This window comes from Microtus pennsylvanicus, chromosome 5, assembly GCF_037038515.1.
Source record: "Microtus pennsylvanicus isolate mMicPen1 chromosome 5, mMicPen1.hap1, whole genome shotgun sequence".
Taxonomy (NCBI): domain Eukaryota; kingdom Metazoa; phylum Chordata; class Mammalia; order Rodentia; family Cricetidae; genus Microtus; species Microtus pennsylvanicus.
In genome coordinates this window covers 101,360,050-101,370,354 of record NC_134583.1, presented here as the reverse complement: position 1 = coordinate 101,370,354, position 10,305 = coordinate 101,360,050, and the positions used below count along the sequence as shown (strand labels likewise).

General features: G+C 39.9%; 1 protein-coding gene across 1 annotated transcript in view; it reads left to right on the top strand.

Annotated features, from left to right (window-relative positions):
• Positions 1-292: 292 nt before the first annotated feature.
• Positions 293-10,305, top strand: part of LOC142850307 (aldehyde dehydrogenase, cytosolic 1) — a 33,151-nt gene continuing 23,138 nt past the window's right edge. The window contains exons 1-4 of the mRNA XM_075973665.1: positions 293-502; positions 4,910-5,014; positions 8,207-8,347; positions 8,895-9,024. Coding sequence (XP_075829780.1) covers positions 437-502; positions 4,910-5,014; positions 8,207-8,347; positions 8,895-9,024 — 442 coding nt within the window. The 5' untranslated portion in view covers positions 293-436. The remainder of the gene's footprint in view (positions 503-4,909; positions 5,015-8,206; positions 8,348-8,894; positions 9,025-10,305) is intronic.

Sequence of the window (10,305 nt, the reverse complement as noted above, 5' to 3'; positions counted from 1 at the left end):
CTCCCCCAGCTGCTGTTGATAACAGAACCTTTTCTTCTTTACTTCACAAAGTCTATCCGAGAAGGGAAAGTTACATGGTAACCTAAAAAGTCATGAAAATCTTAGAAAATAACTGTCTTCGAGTGTCCAGAGCTCCTAGTCAAGTACTCTCTTAGCACAGGTTTGGCCTGGTGAATTAATTCATCTGTAAATAGTGAGTAGTCTCCAGATGGAACTTCAGGGCTGAGGTGCAGGTTCCTTAAGGATTCACATTTAAAGGCAAAGGCTCCCTGCCAGCCTTAGAAGTTCCCAAGAGAGTAGTGTTCTTTCTGCCCTGCTGTGAGTCTGCCCATCCAATCACATCCTAATATGCAAATGACCCTTTGAGCATTTGGATAAAAAGGAGCAGAACCAAACTGCTGAGCCTGTCACCAGTGTTCCAGGAGCCAAACCAGCAATGTCTTCGCCTGCACAACCTGAAATTCCTGCCCCGCTGGGCAACTTGAAGATTCAGTATACCAAGGTAAGAAAGACACTTGCAGGTGGGGCTTTCCCTGGGGTCCTGGTTAAAGCATGGTCTATTGGGGCTTCTTTGCAGACAGAAAGACAAAAAGCTTGCAAAGCGAGTGACCTGATTCAGTGGTGAATTCTAAGCCATTTCAGACAAAGTCTCATAAGACACACATCCAAGGGAAAAGGATTTCCCTGTGTTTGACTGATCTTGAGCCAGAGTGCAGTAAAGCAGAGTGAATAGCAGGTCTATTAACCCTGTGCAGTGAGCACTTATGGTTAGACAAACAGAGGAACTTAGTGGAAGCAGCCAGGTACATGGGGAGTTCTCTCTCACTGTCTTTCTCAAAATAGCACAGTGGAACAGGGAAATATGGCTATTTGTTTACAGTGTTAAGGTTGGAGGACTTAACCCTGGACATTAAATGGAGGCTGCTGCCAAAAGCCCCAAATGGACTTGTGTTGTTTTTCTTATTTTGAGATAGAAATAGTAGTTGTTTATTCCTCCACGGAGGTTTGCTGTTGTTGGAAAAAACATACCATTGTTAACATATTTAGAGACACAAGAGCAGGAATCTGACCCAGGCTTGGAAATTTTCATCCAGGGAGAGCAGATGATTAGGCTGGGCTCGTCCTGAGGGACTATCGTCATTTTACCTACTGAGCAGTTTCATGTGTAATTCTGTTACATATCTTAGGATTCAAAAAAAAAAAAAAAACCCACGCTCGGTTTCTCTCTCTCTCTCTCACATACACACACACACACACACAATCAAGTTATTAGAAAAGTCACTTAAAATTAGCCGTGTTATGGCCTGATGCAGAAAACAAAGTGAGAGACGAACTGTTCAGCTCTGGGGAGAACCATGCTGGGTTCTGAACCAAACAAGGACATCAGAGAGTGTTAAAGTAAGTGAAAAGACCTGATGTCTTTTCTCATCTATTTCATTTTCCTTGTGAGCAAATGTAGTTGGTTTTGAATCCCTGAAGCCTTTTGCATTTTTCTAAGCATCTGAAGTGAGGGAGCTGCCTGGTTTAAGGACTCTTTGCTTTGGCTAAGGTCTGCAAAGAGGAGTGGACCTTGGCTGTGATCCATCCATAAGCAGCTAGACATGTCTGGGGCATGATTTCACCAGGCTTTCTTGGACAGAAATTGCTTTCAATTTAGGTTTTGACAAAGGAGAATATAGGATCTAGGATGTGTATACAATCTCCAACAGCTCATAGGTGTCAAAGTGTGTGCACTCCATAGGCTCTGACCCTCCTTTCATTTGGAAGAAATACCCGTCACAACATACAAATCAGGAATTCCAAGAAGATGGGAACTGTCCACACTGTTTGTATAGTTACAGTTTAATCACTAAGAAAAGTTTGGTTTGCATGATTTCAAAAGCAAAAGTATATTGGTCATCAGAAAGCCCCTCCCCCTTTACTTCATTTGTCATTTATGAATTTTCTTAAGACTGTGAGTGTGTGTGCGCGTGCACATCTCAAGGAGGTTTTAAAGTGAGCTGTCTTTACTCTGGGTTGTTTCATTTAGCACTTACTAACTAAAGATAAGGTGAAAGTACTAGAAAAATAAGCTATTCCTTAAGGTTCCATGTACAAATGCAGGTTGAACCAGTAATCCCTAAACATGGACAGACGTTTCCAGATTGAAACTTCTTTGCTGCAAACATTACATAAAGACATCCTAGGGAGAGTGGAGAGACTATTTAAGAGTCAAGAACACATTTATTTGATGTTCAAATACTTCTCTACTTAATAATAAACAACTCCATTCAGTGAATTTTGATTTTCTAAGTATGTTTGGTCTACTTATAAAGCATTGAAAGCATTGTATTATTTGATTTGCTGGTTACAGCATTTTCCCACTTGGAAAGAAACCAGCTTTGTATGCAATTAAATCTCAATGAGGAGCTTTCTCTATCCTTCTTCATGTTCTTTTACTGCATTCCATGGAGAATTATATTTGATTTTCACTCTTAGGAGATGTTGAAAAAATGACTATTAAGTAAGTTCCTAGTTGCAAACCTGAAAGGCAAGGGTGAGAAGTATTAGTCAAATTGCTTTGCTTGACCAGTGTCTCAATTTTCGTATTATTTTCCTTCACTGTTTTAGTTTTCTTCTTTATTATTGCAAGAGGTATATTGTATTGATGTCAGGAAAATTCAGGGGAATTTCTTGGGGTTCTCAGTCTCATGAAATGGAATCTGGAGGACTATTATTGGAACTTATAGGGAAAAACCTCAGGGCAAACCAGATGTGAAACCTCAGCAGCTGCTCAGAGTAGGAGACTGGAGGTGGAAGGGAGCATTCTCATCATTCAGACATTTACTGAAGTGGAACACATAGCCACCAAAGAGCCACATGGAGGGCAGGGATATATTTTGGGAAGGAATAGGAAGTTCAAAATGTTGGGAGAAAGGATCAAACTGTTAAGGAAAGCATTCTCAGAAGAGACATAGAAAGAGGAAAAGGGAAAGTTATTCTTTTCTGAATAATTCATAAGAGTGATCAGACTTATCATCTTACAGTGCTGTTGTCCAAACTTATGCATTAGGGGTGGGTTTTCTTGGAAGAGAAAGTACATTATTTCATTAAAGGACTCATTATTCTCCTTATCTCTTTAGTTTGGCTTAAGGGGAGCCCAGCTTCCTACAGTGGTCCCTTGTCCAAAGTGACGGAACCAGTCCAACTCTAATATTAAGTCTCCACCTAGGTCCGAGATTCTATTCTCTTTGACCAGGAGATTTTTTTTTTCCTACTCGAACAGTGTTTAGTGCACAAGAAAAGGAACAAACAAGCAGATTGATAACAAAAAGAAAAAGAAATACAGGTATAGTCACTCGCATAATCTTAACTGTCAGAGTGTTTTTTTGTTGTTGTTTTTGTTTTTTAAGCACAAAACAGGCCATCGCTGTATCATTGCCCCATCTTTCCAGGACTCATCTCCTAATTCAGTTTCTCTTTGACTGGAGTAGGTAAAATGGAATTCAGTGTTTGAGAACTATCTTTCTTTTCTTTTCTTTTCTTTTTTCTTTTGTAAATACAAGGTCTTTTGTATTGGAAGCCTTTATAACTCTAAATCCAAGCGCACCCATCAGCTTTCTGTCCATAACTTCTCAGGAGCAGTGAGGAAATGCTCCATGCACCCTCCATTCCTGCTACAGAGCTTCAGCATGAAGAGCTCATTGGAAAGTTACAGGATCACTGGTCAAACTCCTTCGCCTCACCTGCCTCTGCCTTTTTACCATTGATATGGATGATGAGGAGCTCCATTTCCTGAGGGGGTGTAACAGCCAGATCGTTTAATTCATAAGAAGCACTTGAGGCCAGGGCTGGCTCATGGGGAATGGTCTACATTAGCAATCATGGCCCTGGTGTATTTTTTCTGAATAGTTTTATCTGAATTTTCCAAGATCTGTTTCCCACCATATCATTCTCCTCTCATTTTCTCCTAATTTTCTGTCAGTCTGTCTTGCACAGTCTGTCCTGTCTGATAAAGACTTCCTCAGAGAGAAGTTCTGAGGGTTCTCCATGGATCTCAGGGTGAAGGATTTTGTTTCCTGGGATTTGAGGTCTTATTTCTCCTTTCTCGTTTCACACACCTTAACCACTTTCCTGTTCCAAGGCAGCCAAGGCCCTCTGTCCTTCCGCCCCTGCATGCATGTGCTCTACTGACACTCACACAGGCAAACGCATATGTGGAAATAAAAATGCACATGTCCTTAAATAATTTAAGTTAGGAAGGGACAATACTTTCCACTCTCAAAAACTTGTCAGGAGTTAATAGTATTTTTGTGCCCATGGAATAAGCCACAAGGCTTCTGTTAGCTTTCTCACAATGGCCTTAGTACAAGGCTAAGATTTCTTTTATACAGAGGAAGGAATGGAGTCAAATGCACATAGAAACAATTTCTTAATAAAACCCAAGTCCAGGACGCAAAACTGAAATTCACACCCTTTTCCAAGGATCTAAGGGTGCCTCTCCTAGTTAGTATATCTTAGTAACACACATCTAAATTCCCAGTTGTCTAACCTCTATGTTTTTTTCTTTCTTTTTAAATTTTTGGATATATTTTTTAAAGATTTATTTATTATGTATACAACATTCCTTCCATGTATGCTTGCATGCCAGAAGAGGGCACCAGATCTCATTATAGATGGCTGTGAGCCACCATGCGGTTGCTGGGAATTAAACTCAGGACCTCTGGAAGAGCAGCCAGAGCTCCTAACCATCTCTCCAGCCCCATCTATATTTTTGTAGGTGTTAAATGACACACATGTGAGCATTTTTAAGACAGGGAAAGCCCCATAATATCTGGGTTGCACTTAATACCGCAACACTAGTTTATCAAACCCTTCACCGTAGTGCATATTTAAATGCTTTTTGTCTCCCTTTGCTGCATCCCCACAGATCTTCATCAACAATGAATGGCATGACTCAGTGAGTGGCAAGAAATTTCCTGTCATTAACCCAGCAACTGAGGAGGTCATCTGCCATGTGGAAGAAGGGGACAAGGTGAGTTTTCCAACACCTGCAGGTCTAGTTCACACCAGAAGTCTTTTTAACTCATTATTCTGAGCTCAAAGCTCACTGCAAGTTCAGTGAAAGGCATGAAAATGTGGCTGCTCAGCCAGTTGGGTAAATGTTCTATTGTCCTTGACATAAGAAATTGCCTCATATATATCTGGTAGAGAATAATTATACACAATACATAATAACTTAAAAAAATTAAATATCAAAAGACCAAGAAATGATAAAAAAAAACCTATGGACTGTAGATCTATGTTAGCATTTCTAATGCTACCCAGGAATCTAGAATAGAGAGGTGGGGTTCAAAATGTTGATGTTCTGAGGCTACTGTAGCATAATGAAGTATTAATTTTTAAATAATGTGTCTCTTTTCTTAAGGGTTAGCATTAGCATTTAGTATGGGGCATGCAGTTTTAATATAATAACATATTTAAGGTTATGTAGTTTTTTTAAATAATTTTTTGATATCTCTTTGGCTCTTGGCTCTTTAGTTCTTTGCCCAGTTCCCAAATAAATATACAGAGACTTATTCTTTCTGATCTTAACTTGGCTTGTTTCTAGCCAGCTTTCCTTAGCTTAAATTATCCCAGCTCTGTTTTGCCTCTGAGCTTTTATCTTTGTCCTATAGGCCTATCTTAACTTCTTACTCCTTGGCTTGCTGTGTACCTGGGTCCTGGCCCCTTGCATCCTCCTCTCTTTTTTTTCTCATTCCTTGATCTTTCCCCTGAGATTTCTCCTCCTATTTATTGTCTCTGCCTGCAAGTCCTGCCTATCCTTTCTCCTTCCCTGCTATGGGTCATTCAGCTCTTTATTAGACCAATCAGGTGTTTTAGACAGGCAAAGAAACAGCTTCACAGAGTTAAACAAATGCAATGTAGATGAATGTACCACATCTTTGTATCATTAAACAAATGTTCTACAGTATAAACCATTGTAACACATCTTTAACTAATATTTTACAACATCAGTCAGCTAATTATGCCTTCTCCATGACAATAAAATGACACTAAAAAGACTATGAGTTTGTAGATACAAGTTAATAAAAAGTCACATTATCAATGCTTTAACATTGAGGCCTTGAACATTTAGCTTCTATGGGACATTTTGCTCTGATGCTGGGGTTAGTTCCATCAGGAAAACAACTCTCTACCTGGGTTCAGTAGAAACTTTTTTAATCAGGCTGAAGAGTTTTCTAGGGGAGTCAGTGAGGTTTACCTTCTTTTGAAGGCACAGATGGGAAAACTGGCAGTGCCTTGCCAGTGAGCACTGATCTGTTCTGTGCTTAGTGACAACTGCCTCTCTCATAGAAAGATCAAGGAGACTAATTCATCCCCAGACAAACTTGCAGGCCAAATTACTGTGCCAATCTGGTTGGCTAGTGGATCCTCTAAGACGGGGATTCTCAAGCTGTGTTGGGGGGTGGAGTCGAACAACCCTGTCATAGAGGTCATGTAAGACTATCAGAAAACACAGATATTATATTACAATTCATAACAACAGTAAAGTGACAGTGTTGAAGTAGCAACAAAAATACTTTTATGGTGGGAGTCACCACAAAAGGGGAACTGTATTACACAGTCACAGCACTGGGAAGGTCGAGAACCACTGCTATAAGGAAATTTTTAGTGATAAGCAAGAGCTGGCTTCACAGCCACCTTCCTATATCTCTATCCTGTTTTGGAATCATTAACCAAATTGTCCTTTGAGAATCGTTGATGTTCAAACAATTTGTGAGAGCTCTAATGAAGAGTGACTAGCATTGCTTAGAGGACTGTTCTAACCTGGTCAAGTTCACAGTCAAGTCTGATATGCTAGGCTTACTCATTAGGTCACAGGCTAAAGGTTCTGGAGATTCCATCCACAAGTGCAATGGGGCTACCGACAGGCCAAATGAAGCCTCTCACGGTATCGTAAGGGTGGGGCAGGGGCCAGAGCAAATATATATATTTTTCCTCTTTAGTGGCTCTGACTTCAAACTGTAGTATTTTATTTTCCTAGGTCACATGATTTGATGATAGTAAATCACAGTTAACCTGATCACTGTTTTCTGTTTAATTCAAAAGTATCTTGGAAATGCCAGCCCCTGAATAAAAATCTACAATACAGGAAGCTTGAAATTAAAAAAAATACTACAAAAATTCTATCAAAAACATTTATGAGACTTATAATTTTGGCTAATGCAAAATGATTGTTACATAACTGAAAATAATTATTTACAGCATGATTTGTTGTAAAAATATCAACAATAATAAGCCATATGTGGCTTATGTGTCATATCCAAGCACAGATGAATATGTTTATGTCTTTCAATTATGTGTAACTGAATTGAATAGCAATAAATTCACAAGATTTAACCATTCAAATGTGAACAATTTAATACGAAAGTCAACCAGCTTAGTAGTCTTCTTGAGGAGAATATGAATTATTTCTTCCAGGATTAATTACTAACATTAATTCTCATATCACACATCACATAGTAACCGTATTTGGACCACGGTATATGCATTTATGGATAACTAAATGAATACAAGTTAAAGAGTCTGCAGCAGAGTTCATAGGCTTCAGAGGTGTTTTAGAAAGAACCTATATGATAAGGAATCTGTGCCTGGGCAGAGCTGCGGGCATTGGCTGGACTCAGGGGGAATATAGAAGCTGCAGAGCTCAACGGCAAGATCCAAGGTCAAGCTGGGTCTGGAACAGAAAATAGCAGTGCAGACAGGTGATCAAGTATAGGGGTCGGCTGTCCAGCAGGCTGCTTCAACAGCAGGGTCCCAGCAGAGCCAAAGAGTCCATGGTACCAGACACACACACTGGGTATCAGACAACAGTTTGTTTGGAGTCCATTCATTGCAGTCTTAGTCGTCCGTCAATTTTTGTGATCCAGGCAAGTGAGTTGAACCCTTTTCTGGGTGACTGCTAAGTTCTTTCTGAGATTTCCTTGATTTCATTTTAACATGCCTACTTGGCTACACACTTTCAATTCTCCCTAGAATATGTGCAAGACGGCCTGCTTTCTCTCCCCAAGGGTATGTTACTCATCAGACTGTGCTAGGCAGGTGGTATATGGTGGGGTTCCTTGGTCCACCTGAGGACTGTGTTCTATTCATTAATTTGTGATGTTTAGCTCGCCAGTCTAGAGTTTTGAACATCCTGAAATGAATGTTCTGTGACTTCCAGGCAGATGTGGACAAAGCCGTGAAGGCTGCACGACAGGCTTTTCAGATTGGCTCCCCATGGCGCACCATGGATGCTTCAGAGAGGGGGCGGCTGCTGAACAAGCTGGCTGACTTAATGAAAAGAGACCATCTGCTGCTGGCTGTGAGTATGAACCTATACCCAAAGGGAGACAGTGGGGAAGCTTCTGGGAGCATTCACCATTCCAACTGGCTGGCCAGTTTGGTTTAAAATTGTACTAGCAGACCATTTATACATGAGAGGAATAGGAAGGCAATGGTGACATTGTGCCTAGTTCAGACCCTGAATTGTTGCTACAGTCAGATGACAAGTGCAAGCTTGTTGGAACTCTGATAGGATGTGGAGACTAAGAATCATTTTCACAGCTATGTACTTATGTAACCAGCTCTTAGACACGCTTAGCCAGAGGTACTTAGAATCAGACAGAAAGATTAGTGGGATCAGGCAATCAGAATGTCGCTACCTCTCTCATCAGGATCTTGTTATGTGACCACAAACAAGTCATTTAATTCTTTTTAAGTTGCTTTCAAAGGAACATAAGATTTAAGAATTCTTATATTTCTAAAACTCTAGTACATAATTATGAAAATCTAAAATGGTTGACTGTATATTCTAGCTGCAATTTTTATTGTTTAATTTTTTGACTATGATATTACTACTTATTTTTCAGACAATGGAATCAATGAATGCTGGGAAAGTATTTCCCCATGCATACATGATGGATTTAGAAGTCAGCATAAAAACATTACAGTACTGTGCAGGCTGGGCTGACAAGATCCATGGCCAAACAATACCAAGTGGTAAGTACATTTGGGAAACTACCTGCATGATGGCAGAAGTGAGGCCATTCATGCAGAACTGAATACCTCCAAATTCTCCCTGACAAATGTGCCCATCAACTAGGTAAATAATTACTTTACTTTTCACGTTGACCCAACAGAGTTCTGGTGCTGGAAGTTCTGTTAAGATTAAACATTGTGGATAGTATAGACAGAATTCAAGTAAGAACATTCTCATAGACTCACCTACTAATTTGAGTGAGATGTTTTAGGATCACAAGTCTTCAAAACTGGCCACAAAAATCATTTATTGAGTACCATTCCCATAATGACATTTGTACTTCTTCTGTAACATTATTACCTAAGACTTTGCATGTCCAGAATGAGTAAGCTGTGCTCATCTGTGCCCAGTATATTTAGTTCAATATACTTCAACAACCTAATTTATACTAAGGTATTTCAAAAACATCAAATCAAGATGAGACTCTGATTACCAGCAGGATTAAGAATCTTTGCATGGAATTGTGGTGTATTGCTTAGTGGGGTATGCAAGCAGCAGAACAAACACACAGCAAATATTTCATGTGAGAAAAGAATCAGTTTGGAGGGGTTGGAGGCAGTTTCACATCTCTATCTACAATGACTTCAGGAACCCAAATAATCCACTTCATGTTCTGGTGTGTACTTCCTCTCAATCTGGAAGATACAGTAAAAGATATATTAGCTTCTTATACCTCTTATAAGCTATTAGAAGAGAACGAGACAACAGCGGTACTATGAACCAGGCTATTTTGTATCTCTTACTCTTCTCTTGGGAAACATAGAGGACGCTGTTTAAAGTACCTGTAGATCTGGACAGGGAAAGTGGTTGTGTGCTAGCATTAGGTTCCTGTGGAAGCCAGAACACAACATACCAACAGTAAAACTTCAAATGAGACCATATCAAAGGGAGTATTTGCTGTTAAAACACTATGAACAAAAGCAACTTGGGGACAAATCATCTCTTTCACTTGTATTTCCACACTAGATTCCTTCTCTGAGGGAGATAAGGACAAAAACTCAGTGCAGAAACCTGGAGGCAGTAACTGAAGCAGAGGCCATGGGCAAATACAATGTACTATAGGGTTACTTGTTTTGGCTTTCTCAGCCTGATTTCTTATGCAATCCAGGATCATCTGCCAAGGTTTGGCACGTCTCACAGTGTGCTGGGCCATCCACGTCCAACAATAATTGAGAAAATATTGCATTGACTTGTCTACAGCACAATCTCATGGGAGCATTTTCTTAATTAAGGTTTCCTCT